General features: G+C 36.2%; 2 protein-coding genes across 2 annotated transcripts in view; one reads left to right on the plus strand and one right to left on the minus strand.

Moving 5' to 3' along the window:
- Positions 1–219: 219 nt before the first annotated feature.
- Positions 220–6,188, plus strand: Fam237a (family with sequence similarity 237 member A). Its single transcript, XM_010616099.2, has 3 exons — positions 220–296; positions 1,992–2,407; positions 6,055–6,188. Exons 2-3 carry the CDS (start codon positions 1,996–1,998, stop codon positions 6,186–6,188), a joined length of 546 nt encoding a protein of 181 aa, XP_010614401.1. The 5' UTR covers positions 220–296; positions 1,992–1,995.
- Positions 6,189–10,216: 4,028 nt separating this feature from the next.
- The window catches only part of Dytn (dystrotelin), a 46,685-nt gene continuing 38,164 nt past the window's right edge, over positions 10,217–18,737 (minus strand). Inside the window, 3 exon segments of the mRNA XM_010616207.1 lie at positions 10,217–10,320; positions 15,080–15,178; positions 15,181–15,552. Of these exon segments, the coding sequence (XP_010614509.1) occupies positions 10,217–10,320; positions 15,080–15,178; positions 15,181–15,552 (575 nt within the window).

Here is an 18,737-nt window from a genome sequence, read left to right on the forward strand (position 1 = left end):
GAATGGGTCAGCATCAGGGAAGGTGTGGGTGACCAAGCCTGCCTTGCTTCTTGAAAGGAAACCCTCAGGGAGGAAGGGAAGAGCACGGTGCCGGAAATGGACTTGGAGGCGAGAGGTGGCAGCAGTTTCCAGGCGCTTTGACGTAGACTTGAAGAGGGGCCGAGCGCTCCCACTACTTAAGAAGAGGCGCGGTGGCATTCAGGACTCGGACGCTGGGGACAGTCAGTTGCTCGCCAAGGGAGCAGACGGAGCGCGTCCTCTCCCTGAGCTCGAGGGAATACGAGAGAGCAAGGCCGGTGAGTTTGAGGGGCGTCCTGGGGATAGCCCTGCGGATAAGGTGAGGAGCCCAAGAGTGAGTTCGAGTTCGGGTCCCGCGGTTCCCGGGTGAAGCTAGGAAAGCAGGTGCAGGACCAGGACGCGCCTAATACAGCTCGAGGCTTGTAACTCGGAGCGCGGAGGAGCCCAGGGAAAAAGAACTCAGAAAAACATCCCTCTAGCTTCAGAGAACCCTTTCCTAAAGGAATCTAAAGAATAAACGTGAACGCTGGCCTCAGCTCAGGAGGAGCCCCGGACAGCGCCAACTTCAGAACCACGGACAGCGCCCCGCCCTTTGTGTTCTGGAAACTTAACTCTACCGGTTTAGATCTACCTCTTATAAAGTCAGCCTTTGGGGATCTCGACTTTGATATTTTCTGAAAGAGTACGACAAATACTTTTTCAAATAGAGCTGACATGTACAAGATATGAAAATATGATATAGAACACTGTTTTGGAATAATTTGTATCTCGAATATTCCCTTTCAAAATAGGCATGTTCAAAGACTTTCTGAAATACTTGTTTGATGTTATCTTAATATGTCCTGCTGCTATGCAGAAGAGATTTTATTTGTGGTGTCGTCATTCAATATTATGGTACATAAATATTCCCATAAGTATTCCTATAGAATCTCTCTTTCTTGCCTTTTTCATATTACCATTTGAAAGCTGAGGAAACATAAACTGAAGGTGAGCTGTGTGTTCCTTTCCTGTTTCTTCTGTACACTGAAGTTTTAATGTGTCAAACACATTTTTTAATAGTCTGTAAGTAGTCAGATAAGCTTTTTTCCCCCCCTGGGAAAAATTTAACTTGCTTTCAGAGCAGAATTCTCCCATTGCGCTTGTCAGAAGTGGTAACATAATAATGTTTTCAAAGTGACATATGGCTTTTCTGATTCTACTGCAGTACACATTGAGAGCTAGGGAAGTTGAATAAGAGAGTAATCATTTTCTTTACAGTCCTTGAAATTCATAGAGAGAAGAGAAAAATTAGAAAATATTTATTATAGTTATATCAGAATCAAGGAATATTTTGGGTGTTTGTAAAATATCTATTGACTCTATTCTAATGGGTTGAATATATATTCTTCAACTCCAAAATATAATTATCCATACTTTTAGGACCTAACTTCAGGGACCTGGAATTTAGCTCAGTGGTTCTGCTGCCTGCCTCGCAGGCACAAGGTCCTGAGTTTGATCCCTGGTACAAACAAACAAACAAACAAAAAACTTATCTTCTGTTTATTTTTATTATAATATTTTATAATACTTATCTCTTTTTAAAAAATAAAAGCCATATAAGGAAAGCATACAAGGTTAAAATATATTGAAGTTTTAAATTTTATAGATTCTTGATGAAGATATTGGGTTAGGTTTAAGATTTTTCAAAACTATATTCTTTGTGCCAGGAAAAAGGTTTAAGTCATTAATCTTGCAAACAAACACACTTCCGAATAGATCTTAAACTAAGTATCTTGGTTTTACACTGGCCTGATAATGAATCACTTTAGAAAAAATTAGGCTTCTGGTATGGGAGATAGGATAAGATATTTTCCTATTTAGTGGCCATGGTGTGTCCTCTATGCCTGGTCTAAGTTTCTGCAGAGTGTACTTGTTTTCTTTCCTGAGTGGAACAAAATGGAGGACTGATATATTTCCATCCTGTGATCTTTCAGGGTCATGGATGATCCTGGAAACAGAAGAGGGATCCGTTGTCCCTGGAGCCTCACCTGCTCTCTGCTCATTTTGGGAATGTGCTGTGTGTCTCCTTTCCTCTGTCATAGCCAGACAGATCTTCTGGCTCTCGACCAAGCTGATCCTCAGTGCTGGGAATCCTCCTCAGTACTGCTCCTGGAAATGCAAAAGCCTCGCATTTCCAACACTGTTTCCGGCTTCTGGAATTTTATGATTTACCTAAAGTCATCTGAGAACTTGAAGCATGGGGCCCTGTTCTGGGATCTGGCTCAGCTTTTCTGGGACATCTATGTGGACTGTGTCCTCTCAAGGAACCATGGCTTAGGAAGAAGACAACTGGCTGGAGAGGGAGAAAAAATCTCATCAGCTCAGCCACAGCATGCAGGGAGTAAACAAGGTGCTCAACACAATTTCTCATGTCTTTTGAAAGGGTTAGTCATGTACAGACATGCTGTGTGTGGGGAAAAGGACACAATTCAAGAAAATCCAATATCTCATATATTCCTCTCAAAGGATGAACCTAAGAACACAAAAGTGATAGAAAAGATAGATATTACATCATAGTAGCTTCTGAAATCATTTGCATTTTATAGTAGCTATTTATATCAATATACCATTCTTGTTCTCACACTTCATGTGAATAGCAGGAAAGTGAAGTCAAAGGGAAAAAGGGAGAAGCATGATTTCCAAATGTGATATAAAGGTATTCTCTTGTCCGACACACTTGAACATTTGCAGTTATAACCAGGTGTTTACCTGCTGTGAGATTGGGAGGACTTCAGTATAAACCTGGGAAATATTTGCAGCACACACAAAAATATTTTTATGTTGAAAAACCATTGCATTTGTACCAGAGGAGAATCTCTGTGAAAGGTACTTAGTTGATGAAATAGAGTGAAAAAATCTGCTGGCATCACCTTCACTTTTTGTTTCTTTTTGAAGTAACTAACTTTGGGCCACTAAGTTTTAGTAAGTTGAAGCTTCCTAAACATTTACAGGTTCTCACTGAATAAAATACTATAATCAAATATAGTCTTGTCTAGGGGTATAAAAATATTCTCTATAAAATTAGACTGAGGTCCAGCAAACCCTTGTAGGTAAGCAGAGATTTCTGAGTCATATTCATATTGTTTTTGTTACTTTTTTGGATGTCATTTTAACCAATGAGCTTCTGGGTAGTGCTTATACACAAGAGATGACTGAAGAATACAGTGAACTTAAATTTTAAAAAGTCATTACAGTAAAAGATTCACTGTCATTAATTCCCCTTAAAAATACTTCTCCTTTCTTTGAACAGGCCATCATTCTTGTCGTTTTCTGAAGCAGTTTTGGAAGTTTTCTGTCATGGGGGTTTTTAGGAGGTGTGATTAAAAAAAAAAAAGAGCAGTGAATCCTGTTACAGAATGTCATCCAAAGGAAAAGCAACCTTGTAAAATCTTTTTGCGTCCTCATCTACTGTATTCACTGGGTCTGGTATTGTGCAACATCTGGCTCATCCCAAAAGTCTAAGAGACTATTAAAAAAATTAACACTACTGATTGAAGCAGGATCTCAAGGCAACTATGATTGATCAACTGAAGATGCAAAAGAGGACTTCCAGAACTGCTTCAGGAGGTGGAAGGAGTGGTGGGATAAATGCATGCTAAGCAAAGGGGGAGTGTTTTGTGAGGGATTAATGGCAATGCTTCTTTTGTTGTAATTAAAAAAAATTAAACACCCAGTCCTTTTAGATCACACCTTACGTATATAATTTGTTTCAACCTCGGCAACTAAATATCCTAATGATTTGTTGGCCCACAAAACTAGATAACTCACTGCTACTATTTAAAGGTAAATTTATTTTGGTAGGCATAATTGTTATATACACTGATTTCATTTTTTAGAGAAAAATTTATCTCAATAGCTTTGGTACTGAGGTAGAAATACAGAATGAGTATCTTTAAATGTTGGTTAACAATATTTTAAAAACAGTTTGAATAGAAGTTTTCTGGGCAGCAGATTACTAAGGACCGTATATTTTCTTCTGTACTGCTGATGGTGGTCTGTAGGGCTTTTTCTTCCATTCTTGACATATTTAGCTGTTGTACTCAAATCATCACCATTTTTTTTATCTTGTGCTCACTTTGAGTACCTCAGAAAAATATCTAGAGAATAAATGAAAAATACTGTTTTTGTTCAGCTGAACATGAGAATAATATATATAACATTTCTCCAAGACAACTTCAGCTTTGGAAGCCACATCCTAAAACTCACTACACAGTTGCTGTTTTCTCAGCCAGTCTCCGATGTTAGTAAGAATTGCTTTGCAAGTACCCAAGGTAGAAGTGGACATTTCGTTCTATTGAAGTTATTTTAATGCTTAGCACAAACAATTGTTTGCAGATCAGGAAAGAAGAATTTCTGTTTGGTTGAAGTCATCACAAAGAGTTTCTTGGGTCAAAGAAACCCAAAGAGATGGATGGGTTTCCAAAGATTAACTAGTTACAGAACATTGAGATTTCCTTTCAAGAGGCTCAATTAAATCTCTAGTGGCTCTACTGGGCTCTAGATGTACCTGTATGGAGTGTTGATAATTTTTTTTCTTTTGCCTCTGGGGGACAATATGCTACCAGATTTGGATAAGGTGAGGGTTTGATTTGTCCCTATAGTTATTGGGGAAAATTGTATCATCAAGACAGAAAGGAAGAAAAACTAAAATAAGTTTCTTTGTAATATATAAAAAGCTTCTTGTTGCTTTGCTATCTTTCATTCAAATATTTTAAATTTACTTACAAGATCTTACTATGAGTCTTGCTTTGCTAAGACACATAACTCATAATTTTTTATATGACTATATCATACTTGAGTATACATAAACAAATATGAGAACAAGAGATATCAGATAGTCATGTAGCGTTGGGCAAATTAATTTGCATATTTAGTTTTCATCCAGGAAAAAAAAAGAATATGGAAAAAAATAGATGACTTATAAAGTCCTTCTTGTTCTCTCTTTTAATTTTCTGTGTTTCTGTAAAAAGAAGAATATATGAAAGGCACTTAACTCTACATAGAATCCGAAAGGCTTTTATGCCAAAGATAGCTGGGTGATACCTTGGACACCATGGTTGTTTTTACAATGAAAAGCAGGAACAGAGTTGGTCAGGAAATGAGAATTCCAGAAATTATAAGGGCTGGAGATGAGGGCTGAAGATTATTGTTACTTAGTCCGGAAAGGCACTCACTTATAGTCTTCTGGCTGAGTATTAAAGTATGTGGAGGAAGATGTAAAGACAAAGTTCCTGTACTTAATCGGTAAATTCTGATGCATTATGGAGAGAGAAGAGAGAAAGAGAGAGACAGAGAGAGAGAGAGAAACCTAAAGAAAAAATGAAAGAAGGTTAACTCAGAGGCTAGTAGAGGCTTCTATGTAAATGAAGAAATTTTAAAATACAACCTGGCTTGTGCAAAAAAATGATAGCTTCTTTGCTTTGACACTGAGAAGGTCAGAAAAATCTGTCTTACTGGGCCTGGAAGATTATATTCTAGAAAAATTGTGAATCTCTTCTCTGTAGTGAAAAAAATTATAATTTAGATTTATAATCTGATGATGTTTGCAGTTGGCACCTAACTGGCTGCTTATTTTTTAATAAGTTGACCACAAATGCTTGATTTTCTACTTTATTTTTTTCTAATACATTTCCTAAGCAATATAATTAGCAATTATCCATCTAGAAACTTGTTCTAAGGAAACATTTGGAGGTGCAGCCAATCAATACTATAAAACAGTTCATTGTAATCTCATTTACAGAAATGAAAAAACCTAGAAATAATTTAAGTGCCCCACAGTAGGTAATGGTTAAATAAATCATGGTGTGAAGCTTGTGTATAAGTTAAGGTTATCTCTGGAAAATTGTATTGTGACTACAAATTCACATACATAATCCTACAATATACTATAGAATTTTGATAGTTGAGAACAGAAACAGCAATGTTTCTTTTTAAAATTTTACTGATATTTAATTAATCTGAAAATGAGCTTATGAAGTTCCTTTTCTCTACTTTCAGGTGCATATTCTCAGCTCCTAAGAACCCCTTTCCTAAAGAAGAAGGAGTTCATTGAAGAGTTGATAAGTCTGCATGTACGCAAGAGTGGGTCTAGGTTTGTTGGAAAAGTGAACCTGGAAATAAGGAGAAAATAAATCTAACCTCTGAACTAACTCATGCCTTGGAATTAAATATATGCATATACTATAGGCACATAAATATTTTTACTTAACTATTGATATTTACTTATTTACTTTAAATGTGGAAATGTCCAGAGATAAATATTAAGCAAAATTCTCAAAGAATATTTATTTAAAGCTTCATTCTTTTAGGCTACTAGCATGTTCTTTCCAATGGTGACTACTACTAGACCATCCCACTGTCTAAATGGATTAAGTAACTTCTAAAGATCACTTAAGGATTGGAAGACCCCAATTCTTGATATTCATTTGATAATATATGGGAATCTTGACATAATTAATGAAGCAGAGGACAATACATTTAATGCATTGAAAATGCTGCATGAATTTCAAGCTATTAACACTTGGATTACTTATGCAGTAGCATATAAGGGGCTGTATATATTAACACCTGTTGCTGATAACCTGTGAAGCTAAATCTTGTTTGAGAGAATATTTTTGAATATTGAATAAAGCAACAAATAAACAAAATAAAATAAATAAACAAATAAAACAAAATAAAAATCTGGGGAATAAGACATTCATTTAAAAGAAATAAAATTAATAAATGTTCTGGACCCCAATTAATGTTATTGGAGTTTCTTTATTTCAATATTTAATGTTACCACTAATGATGTCCAAACTCTAATAAAGTAGCATGAATATAAATTATCTCCCAGTCACACATTTGTTTGATTAAATATTAAAACTCAATTGTAGTTATATTTTGCATTTAAAAGCAGAATAAAATTAAAACGAACAACATTATAAGAGAAGAACCAATAAATATTTTTTCCCTGAAAAATAACCAGGCCTGAATGAGAGGCATTGCAATGATGTTCAATTAGCAAATTTATTTGAACTCCAGACACAATGTTATTTTTATCTCTAATTATTTCCACGCCTCTAATCATTCTCTTTTTTTTTTTTTATTGAGTTTATTGGTACATTTAGGGATACAGTACAGTTACATTCATTGTTGGGATCATGTACCTTTACATAGCAAGTCTTGATTCTCATTTTTTTCCCCTTACCTCTGCCCTCCCTTCACCCCCTCCTCCCCTCCCCATCTACAAACACTTTATTTTCATCTTTTCATTCTCTCACATTTTTTTCTTTTCCCTTTTTGTTCTTCCCCTACGTATCACACCTTCCCTACATCTTTAGCTCCTTTCCTCCCATTTCTAAATGTCAGTAATCTTATTAGAATCTTATGCATTGTTGCAGAATATTCACACCAGGGAAACTATTCGGTATTTACACATGTATGACTTATTTATTTCACTTAGGAGTACATCTTCAATATGTATCCATTTTCCTATGAATGAATCTATTCTCTCGCTCTTTATGGCTGAGTAATATTCCATTTTATAGAAAAACCACAACTTCTTTATCCAGTTTCCAACGGATGGGCAAATAGGTTGTTTCCAAGATTTAGCTATTACAAACTGTGCCGCTATAAACATGGGTGCACATACTTCTCTGTGATATGATTCTTTCAGTTCTCTTGGAAAGATACCCAACAGAGGGATGGCTGGGTCAAATGGAACCTCCAGTCCAAGCTCTTTGAGGGATCTCCATATTGATTTCCATAGTGGTTGCACTAGTCTGCACTCCCACCAACAATGGAGGAGGGTTCCTTTCTCCCCGCAACCCCGCCAACATTTGTTATTGTGTGATTTCTTGATAGCAGCCATTCTTTGTGGGGGGAGGTGGAATCTTAGTGTTGTTTTCATCTACATCTCTCGAATGACCAGTGATGTGGAACATTTTTTCATATATTTTCTTGCTGCTTTCACTTCTTTGTATGAGAAATGTCTGTTCATTTCGGATGCCCATTTTTGGATCGGGTCTTTATATTTGGGGGGACTGATTGTTTTGAGTTCTTTATATATCCTTGATAATAGTCCTTTGTCTGAGGTACTGACAGCCAATTTGGACTTCAGAAATGTTAGCAATTCTCTTACTTCTTACCAGTTAAAAAAAAAGCTTCAATTAATGTTTCACTGAAGATTTGGGCTCCTCCTGAAGGAAGAAATCTTATCTAAAGAGTTATTGTCAAAAGACAGTTTCATTAGAGGATTAACCAAATCATTACCATAGGTAAAGAAAGCCTGGAAAAAGAGCTGGGGAGACCTAACATCATATTTTGGTTGACTAAGTGAATGACAGCTTTTGAAAAGCTACCATCCTTTGGCTACCTTTTCTACATAACTCATGGCTTTTCTTTCATGGTATTTTCCCTAATATCTTCATCATACTCTTCAAAACCATCTGATGAACTCATTACCTCTTGTACATTATTGAGAAGACACCACACTTGGAGAATAGATTGCCAGTGTTTCTGCCAAGGATTGGGTAGTAAATATAATCAGCCTGCCTTTGTGGGCTCCCGTCTCTGCTGCAACTTATTCTGTCAGCTTTGGTAAACAGAATAAATTATAAAAATATATACATCCAAGGTCATGATTGAGTTTCAATAAAACTTTCTTTGTGAACGTTGAGTTCGAATCCATATAATTTTCAGGTGTCATGAGATATCCTTTTGAGCAATAAAAAATGTAACAGCCACTCTTAACTCATGCCTTGTACTCAAGCAGTGGGGAAGATTTGGTCCAATGTAACAGCCACTCTTAACTCATGCCTTGTACTCAAGCAGTGGGGAAGATTTGGTCCACATGATTGTGGTTTGCAGACCCATGTTCTAGGGCATGCTTATCAGACTTACAGAACACTCTGGCATGAAGTAAGAAGAGTGAATATCTTAAATGGGAAAACCAAAATAAAAAAGCAAATTAAAAAATATCAGGATGAGAGGCTGGTATTTAGCTCAGTAGTTCTGCCACCTGCTCTGCCTAGCAAGCACAAGGACCCAAGTTCGATCCCCGGTACCAAAAAAATAGGATTAGATTATGCAGGGATAACGTAGTCCTAATACTATCCAACAGGATATTATTTCATTCTGTAAATAGCATATGAATTATAGATTATTTAAGTAAAAATCAATAACTTTAAATAGTGAAATCAACAATACTATTGATGAAAATTACAAAGTAGTGATAAGAGTATAGGCTCCAGAGCTAGGTTTGAATTCTAATTTTAAATTCCAACCAACTGATTTTAAATGAGTTGCTAAACGTCTTTGTGCCTCACTTTTCTTATAAAATAAAATGCTTTCTAGATCTGTTGTGAGGACTGAACAACATACATAGTACATATAAGGTGCTTTAAACTAAACGTTCTAGTAGTCAAAAAAGTTTTAGCTGCTACTTTGAATGACTATAACCTGATCCAACATATAGAGAAAGGAAACGCAGAGGTGTTTTTGTGAAATTCATTAGATGTGAAATTTTAGAGAAAAATATTGATATGTTAAAAAATGTTTTGAGATACTAATTATAAGAGGTAATATAGGCACATCTGCATACCCTTTATCCAATTTCCCCCAACAAGAACATTCTACATAACTATAATACAAAACCACAGTGAAGGGTCTGACATTAGTGCAATCCAGATTTCATCAGCTCCACATACACTCTTTGTGTGTGCATGAGTGCACACAAGTGTGTGTAAGTGCACACATATTGACATATATTTAGTTCTTTGCCAAGCCTATTCTCCAGTCAAAGTATCCAGATATAAAATTAGGTCATCATCTCAGAAATTTAAAGGATACCCCAAGGAGGCTGCGCATTCATGTAGATCACACACTTGAATATTACTATCACAATGTTCAAAGTGAGAACAAAGTTCTTCTACTTGAAACTAAGCAAGCACCTCTATGCAGTATGCTGCTCCTCTACCCCTCACTCTTGAGACTGTACTCTGAACTGAAGAACTAAGGTGCATAAGTAAGGAAATTTTCAAAAAACCTTCACAATTCACACCAATGGGGGGGGAGGGGAGATAGGGAGAGGGAGACGGGGGAGGCTTAGTTCTTTTGATTCAGATTTTGAAAGTGTATTTATCACCATTCCAAGGGGTCTTTCAGCCTGCACTCCTTTTCACTTCAAGCTGGGCGAGGTGATTTGATCTACAAGAGCTGAGAAAGCCCTGCAAACCCCCTCAGCTTCACCATACAGATCCATGTTCACTGAAGACTGGGAATCTGCTGTCAACAAATGGAAGACCACTTCAGAGAAGGGCACTTGTAGGTTGATCTGGACAAAGGTGTTGCACAAAGAACTCTTCTTTCCTCAGTTCCCAAGAACAATGCCTTTCCTCTAAACTAGTTGGTAAAATAAGGTGGCTAATACTTACCATGATCAATATTACTGTTACAGGTTAGATCTAAAATGTCTTCTAGAAGTCTCCAACATTTGGGAGGCGATTAGACCTCATGGGCACTGTACTTACTCATCAATTCATAGCTGTTTGTGCTGCTAGGAAGTCAGGCCTTGTGGAAAGAGGTAGGTTACTGGGCACAGAGAAGGGAGGGTGTATTCTTGTCCGTGGCTGCTCCCTTCTCTCTCTGCTTTCTGGTTGCTCTGGCATAAGCAGCTATCCTCAGCCAGGCTGTTCCACTCTCATTTCTGCCTCAAAGCTAGCTAATCATGAATTAAATAAACTCACTGGAAATTGTTTATGGATTCTTTCTTCTGCTTAATTCTAGTTTGTTGTTGAATTTTTCTATTGAAATCTTCCTTTCAATTATTGTGTTTTTGGCTCCAAGATTTCCGTTTGGTTCCATTAAAAGTTTTCTGTTTGTTGAAATTTTCACTTGTTTTTCAGGATTGTTCTCCTGACCTCACTGAGACTCTTCATGATAGTTATTTTAAATTCTCAGTCAGGTTATTCATATGCCTGATTTCCACAGGGGTCCATTTCTGAATCCCTCTTTTATTCCTTTGTTTGGGCCCTGTGTCCCTTCTTCATTTTTCTTTACTCTTTTTGCTGGTCTATACATACTAGAAAAAATAGCTGCCTCTCTTCATCTTCACACACTCTCCTAGTGTGTGCTCTATGTCTTGCCATGCAGAAGAAGAACTTCAGTCTGGTCAGATATTTTGAGAGCCTCTCAAGCTTCATGTTATCCCTACTGCCATCTTTGTTTTTTGTAGCCCTTAGGCAACTGGAGTATGATGCGTCCTATTAGTACTCTGAGCTGGTATGCACAAGCCAGTATTTTGGACAGAACTCTGAGGAGATGAGTTGGGGATACATAGTCCATCTATTTTCCTTCCTGGGAAGCTGGGATTTGGGGTTTATTCCTATGTAAGCTCCGCACGATCCTAGGGGAGGAGCTGTGGTGAGTGCTTTCATGCTGGTCCAGTCCGTCTTTGTTCTCATGCAGTGCTGTACTAATTTTGCCACCCTCCTCCCATCTTCCCTTCTCATCACTGAAACATACCTTGGCAAATGGATACCAAAAAGGAAAAGGAGAATGTTGCAGTGAGTGATTGCGGGTGGCCTGGAGGATGAAAAAGATTACTTGGAGAGGAGATTTAGTTCAATCCACTGAGAAGCCCACAGGGGCTATTTAAAAAGCCCTGACACTGAGAACGCTGTGGATTTTATTCAGAATATCAGTGTAAGGGAAAAAAGCAGGAGAAAAAGTAGTTTGGGCAAGCACTGTTTCTAGGCTAGGCAAATTTTCTTGGGAAAAGGGAAAAGACAATGGCCAAACACAACATGCTATTCTTACCCAAACTTCTTGTTTAACCATTGGATTCTAACAAGCCTATGTGCTTTTGCCCCATAGTTTAATCATTTACTCCTCACAGACCCTGTGTGCTTTTTCCCCATATTTAACCATTCACTCCGCATAGAGCCTATGTGCTTTTGTCCCACAATTTAATCATTCACTCGTGGCTAGGTCCCCCAGAGGAGAAAAGCTGAGGAAAATAATTTGGGAGACATACATAGGAAATTTCAGTATCAAATGGAAAGTGAACAATTTACCAAGACACGAAAACCACAGGAATTTTTCTTTTAACCCCAGGAGCAAAGAGTATTAAATACATTTTCAAATTTGATTTTTTTTACCGCAAGTTTTGATCACATTGTTTGATACTGATTTTCAGTCTAACATTTAGAATTGAAAGTTTTGGGGAACTTTTTATACATAACTTTGTCTTTTCCATTAAACTCTCATAGTCTCTTGAAATCCCATTATCTTAGATCTTGATTCTGAGTAATTCTATTCAATTGATGTCAAGAACTGCCCAAAAATGATAATCAGATTTGCTGTTTTAATACAGTTAAGCCTTTAAGTAACATAAAGGTCATCTTAATTTCCAAAATGTGGAGGCGTCTTAGCAAAGCACAATCCAAAAGGGCAGTCAACTCCTAGGATAATCACCATGCTGGGCTGATATGTTGACACTCTGTCTGAGTACATTTTAACATATTACAAAAAACAGATATTTCTAATTTTCCCAACAATCTTAAAATTAAAAAATATCTGAAACTGTAAAGTGATCAAAAACCGCTTATTATTATCTATTATTATTATCTTCCACAACAGAGACAGAAGTAAACAAAAATAATGGACCTTATTTTAACTTGTTTTCTTTCCATATCTTCATCTGTGTGGTTATAATACTTCTGTCTATTACTAAATCTGGTGTATTTTGGTAAGCATGTATAGACTGTGTATAAATTATGGAATATATTTTTCTAATCTATATTATCATTGGCTAAGTGTAGTTTGAAAATGGGATCATCAATACAAAAATGATAAAGGACCTAAATTTAATTAGAAATATTTGAATGACAAGTGATAGAGAATTCAAATAGCAGCTATGAAGATTAACTTAAATTCTTATTTCTTATGATTAAAAGCCTAGAATAAAGAGAGCTAACATAAAAAATACTGTAAAATTTAAATCTTATTACAAAATAAAGATTGCTATAATAACAAAAAGGGGAAATAAGTATCTTCTTGCTAATATCAGAAACATGTTTACATAATAATGCATACTAAAGCAACTCAGTGATTTAACTGAGATTACAAATGGAAACATGAATTTTTGAGGGATATGTTTTAAAACTGTACAACTAATACCACTAGCCTATTTATACTTTAATGTATATTATTCATTATACTTTTCGAAACTCACATCTGAATTTTTTTTTTTTTTTTTTGGTACTGGGGATTGTACTCGGGTCCTTGCAAGGCAGGCAGCGGAACCGCTGAGCTAAATCCCAGGCCCTCACATCATCTGAATTTAGAAATACACTTTCCTCTGTTATGATTTTCCTTTTAATGGAATAATGATGTATGTATAAGTGGATATAGATATATTCATATACACAAAACTTGATTAAGTCACTTAAAATACACCTGAATCTTTTACCTTTAGGTGTTAAACTGGACAAATGTGGTATTGTGTTCCAAATAGGAGTAATGGATTCAAATTTATTAGGAACTTGAAAAGTAAATTATTATGACTACATTGATACGGGATGGCCCAACACAGTTTGAGAAATTAGAAGCTTTCAAGTCATTTGCAAAAACAAAAAAATAAAAGCAAGATAAAGACATCAAAGACTAAGAAACTTTCCCATAATGCCCGCTTTTTATGTGAAATTTTCTTTAAAAAGTCAAGTGGATATTGACTTAGCTTTGAATACTCATCAAGGTCCCAAGGATGTTTAGATGGAAGTACAGTGGATGAAATCTTATGTTAGTTTAAGAATCAGGAACAAGGAGCTCTCATCCTCTGTGTCCAGCCATTTGAGTGTGCTTCTGACATCTTTGTGAACTTGTTTCTTCTGATAATTGAGATTATAACTCCAATTTCATTTACTGTAGAGATTTTTAGAATAACTAAATAAATGATTTCATTGATTTGGCTCTGCTAAGTTCTGCATAACTGACATTATTATGTGCCCAATTCATAGTTCGCCAGTTGTGATAGCCTGAATCATGTCCCCCTTCAACTTGTACACTGAAGTCTTAGCCTCTGAATGTGGCTGTATTTGGAGTGAATATTTTCAAAGAGACAACTAACTTAAAATGAATTTATTAGGATGGACTATTTCAATACGACTGGAAAGAAAAAGACATGGGGACAAAGATGTACACAGAAGGAAGACCTTATAAAGGCAAAGGTAGAATGTAGCTATCATCAGGTCCCCTTCCTCGACTTCCCCTTCCCTCCTATTCCTCTTCCTAGTGCTTTTTTTGGGGGGTTGAGTTTAGGTCTCTTAGTCTATGGTACTTTGTTATGGCAGCCCTGGAAAACTAAATGTAACAACTCAGGAATATTTTCAGGTCTCCTCTGAGAATGCAGATGCACAAGAGAATGTTATTCTTCACTGTATCGCAAATATCTAGATAACTCACAAGTCTCCAGCATTAGTAACCTTTAATTTTCTCCAAAGGATATAAATATATTCTAGCTAGAAATAAGGCAATGTCACTTCACAATATTAGAAACAACCATTGTAAAGAATTTTTAAAAAGCTCTTGCAAAATGGGGAATGAATTCTGAATGATAAGTTCAACAATAAGCTTCTAAACATGATGATGTTACTTATAATATAGAAACCTAAATCAATTCTCCTTTAGAAAGAGAGCAGCATCATTGACTCTACTTTTAAATGGTGACATTGGGCTGCCCAGTTCTATATGATTTAAGGTACCTGAAAATAATAATTTCAATTATAAGTAATTATATAATGATTAATATGTGCCACATACTAAACTAAAGACTTGCATGATTTATCATCTCTAATGCTCAAAGTAATTCTATATTTAAGTCAATATTGGTAATCAAGTTCAGAGATGCTACTGATATCCCAAAGATTCAGAACTCTCATCTACTATAAACTATAGCCATTGGGCCAATATTACAAAAGAGGTTTTTAAAAGGCAGCCCAAATTCCTGGCCATCACTTTCTGTCCTGACTGAAAACCTTACCTGATGGCATTTGTAGACTGAATGCATCCATGAGTTTTGACAATAGTTCTTGCAATTCCTTTTCTTCCAGCTCATCCTTTCTCTCTGTGATGTTACTATCTCTTTCCTTCCTGCAGATACCCAAGTAGTGCTGGTCATTTCAGAAGGAGAAATCTTGGGCTTGTCCTGCAGCAGTTCCTGCTGACCACTGGGCAGGAAGCTGAGGATTTTCTTTGGTATCTTTTGGGAGTAGCTTTGTACCCTCATAGCTTGCACCATGGTTACTGGTGATTCTAAATCGGGTGGAGCATGCTCTGCATTTACTTGTCTTCTATTAACAAGAGCAGGCTTTCCATCCTGGACCATTTTCAGTGACATTCTTGGTCTGAGAAGAATCTCCTTCCTTCCAAAACCTAGCAGCTGATCAATGATCAACCTTGGACGCCATAGGTTGACAGGAAGATGAAGGATGGAGTGACTGGCTGCAACATTGCCTGGTCAAAGAAAATCTTATTAATGAAAAATTAATGTTTACCTTTTTCACAAATGCATTAAATTTTAACATTCCAACAGGAGATGCTAATGTTTCCTTTTCCTCTAAATATAGTATTCATTTTATTTTATGCTGTTAACTCAATATAAATCTAAAACTCTCTAAAGGATTGGAACACTTGGGTTATAAAGTATCATAGGGTACAATTACAAGAAAATTGGAAAAAAAAATTAAGTTCGAAAAAGCCCAGGTTCTAAAAATGTTCTAAGGAATTTCTGAAAACATAAGTACATGTTGGATGACAGACAAAAATGATCACAATAAAATGTTCATAAAAATTGGTCTGGTAGGTGTACTGTTAGAGGTTTTATAATAAGCCAAAGGTATAAAATCTAGTATGTGGTCCATGTTAAGAACAGTTCTCAAAGTTTGATCCCCAGTCCTTGGAATTCCTGAGATCCCTTTAGGGACTGGTGAAATGAAATTATTTGCAAAATGATTCATTGTTATATTTGACAGTTCAGTGCACTGACATTTGCAGTGGTGGTATAAAACCAACAATAAGTGTGGCTATGGGTGCCTTAGCAAGGGATCAAAGCAGTGGCAGCTCGCCATCATTCATTACCAAGTCAGAAAAAGGCAGCTCCACGTAAAGATGTCTTTGATGGAATAGCAAAAGTTCTTAATTTTCTTGAGAATATGTCATGCCTTTTAAATATTATGTGTAACGAAAAGGGATGCATGCATAAAACACTTTGGATATGCACTGCAGTGCAAACATTGCCTCCTGTGCCAAAGGAAGACTGACGGATTATGATTATGCATATTTGCACATCTGGCAAATATTTTCTCAAAACTGAACAAATCAAGAATGTCACTGCAAGGAAAACAATGAACTACATTTTTCGTCAATTATAAACACTTAAGCTTTCAAGCAAAAATTCGAATTTTGGAAAACTTGCATCTACCACCAGGAGCTTGATAGCTTTCCAATTCTTGAACACTTTTCTGATGAAATCAGTGTGATATTAATGAACATGAATTTCCTTTGAATCAGTGTGATGAAATGAGGAAGCACTAGGAAGCACAGCATAGCTCAGTGAACCAGTATTTTCTAAATGTTTAATGTATGTTGTTTAATAAAAATCACGCATAGGTAAATCCATTTTATTAAAACATACTAGAAAATTGCATTTTAATGAAACAGAATGAAACAGATATGGGTTCATATTCTATATCACAACTGTCTTTTAAGGAATTATTTTTTATTATGCTTGTATGTAGTATCAAAGAGAAGTATCCCCAGTTATCTGAAAGGCTATGATAATGCACTTATTTTTTTTCAACTGCTAATCTAAATGGGCCCCTATTTCATACCTTAAACCAAAAAATCTTACAATAGATTGATTACTAAAGCAATCCGTAAATTCAGTGATTTTTTTATTAAGCCACATGTTAAAGAGATTTATAAAAAATGTAAAATAATGTCACCTAGAGTTTTAAAAATATACTTGTTTTAAAATATTACCTGTCTGATGAGTTTGTTTTTATTTTTCAATTAGTTAATAAATATAGGTTAAACACTTGGCAGTTTTAATTTTGAGTATGGTAAATAACAACAGATATAACCCACAGAAACAAAAGCTCCTTGGGGTCCCCCCACATTTTAAAAAACATAAAGAATCCCGAGATCAAGAGGTTTAAGAACCAGCACTGTACAAACTGCTTTGCCCCAGATCTGTTGCTTCTAAATGGTACCAATTCTGTTGTCTTGTTGCATACAATTTAAATTATCTGAATGTAGTCTTTATTCTTTAATCCATGCTGATAGTATTTTTGTGCAATTTGTGTAAAGAGACTTTTTTGGTGTGAAATGCAGTATTTCTCAATGTTAACGCCCTTGAATTTCTCAATTGCTATAATGCTGGGAGAAGTCTTGGAATATAGTTGGGGCTCCTATCCAAGGCAGGATCTCTGAAAGATAGTCTTCAAACTTCTGATCACTCAGGTGAAGCAGGAATCCAACCCTAACATATTTAATTGTAATTGCAGTGTTGATGGGTTTTACAGAAAAGAGTCAGCCCAAGGGTTTTATATAACCGACAATAAGTAAACATTCTCATGTGTCACTAGTGACAGTGCTCTCTGTACCTAAAATACTGTGTTTTGTTTTATTTTATACTGGGGATTGAACGTGGGTCCTTCTGCTTGTGAGACAGGTAGTGGAAACACTGAGCTAAATCCCCAGCCCAGCTTCCTTTGACCACTAACAATGACAGTCTCTCTCTTTCTCCCATGTTGTATATCACCCACATGCTTTGCTCTTTGGCCCATCCACCAGGCTTGAACAGCGAAGAAGACAGGTACCCACCCTTCTACACTCCAAAATAAAGTATGTAGAATCAGAAAATTTGATTCTTTCTTACTCTGATTAAAAAACCCACATTTTAAAACTTCAATAGTCCTTTTAGCCATTTAAACAAATACTATTAGAGTCCTCCAAGGAAGACTGTCAGGTACCAAGATGTTCAAATTCAACTCTATGAAGGAAGAACTTTGGTAGTTACCAATATATTCAAGTCATCATTAGCCAAATATAGCAGACACACGAAAAACAGGAGAGCAAGAAACTAAAGAGGTAAACAATATAAAACAAACCCTAGCAGCAGCTTTTTCCAAGTCGTTATAATTGTATAGTTCAACCCACTTTTGGGTTGTGCTACATTGCAGATGGCAAACCAAAAGTCCAAAACAGAGAACTTTTTATCTGTAAACTTTCTTACAAGTCTTTATCCTGGTAACTTCCTACCACTGAATAGTTAATGTGGCAGAATACAGTAATACAGTCTAGGAGCCCCTCAAATGAATCACATGGCTCAACTGGCCTTCAGACCTGAGGACTAATCTTTGGCTCCAGCACCTAGACCATTGGTATTATTTCAGGCTAATTCTATGTGGCTTAATCCTTTCTTTCTTTATAAGAACACTCTTTTCATTTGTAAAGGAGAGATTCTCATGGAGTGTTTCTAGTAAACACAACTCATTTGATACAAATATTTCCAGCACCTGGGAGACCAGGAAAATATTTACTATTAATAAATAGCTCAGGCTGGGCATGGTGGTGCACACCTGTAATCCCAGCACTCAGGAGGCTGAGGCAGGAGTATCACTGTGAGCGAGACCAAC

Source organism: Fukomys damarensis, unplaced genomic scaffold, assembly GCF_012274545.1.
Source record: "Fukomys damarensis isolate Sample0158 unplaced genomic scaffold, DMR_v1.0_HiC HiC_scaffold_16, whole genome shotgun sequence".
NCBI classification, from domain to species: Eukaryota; Metazoa; Chordata; class Mammalia; order Rodentia; family Bathyergidae; genus Fukomys; species Fukomys damarensis.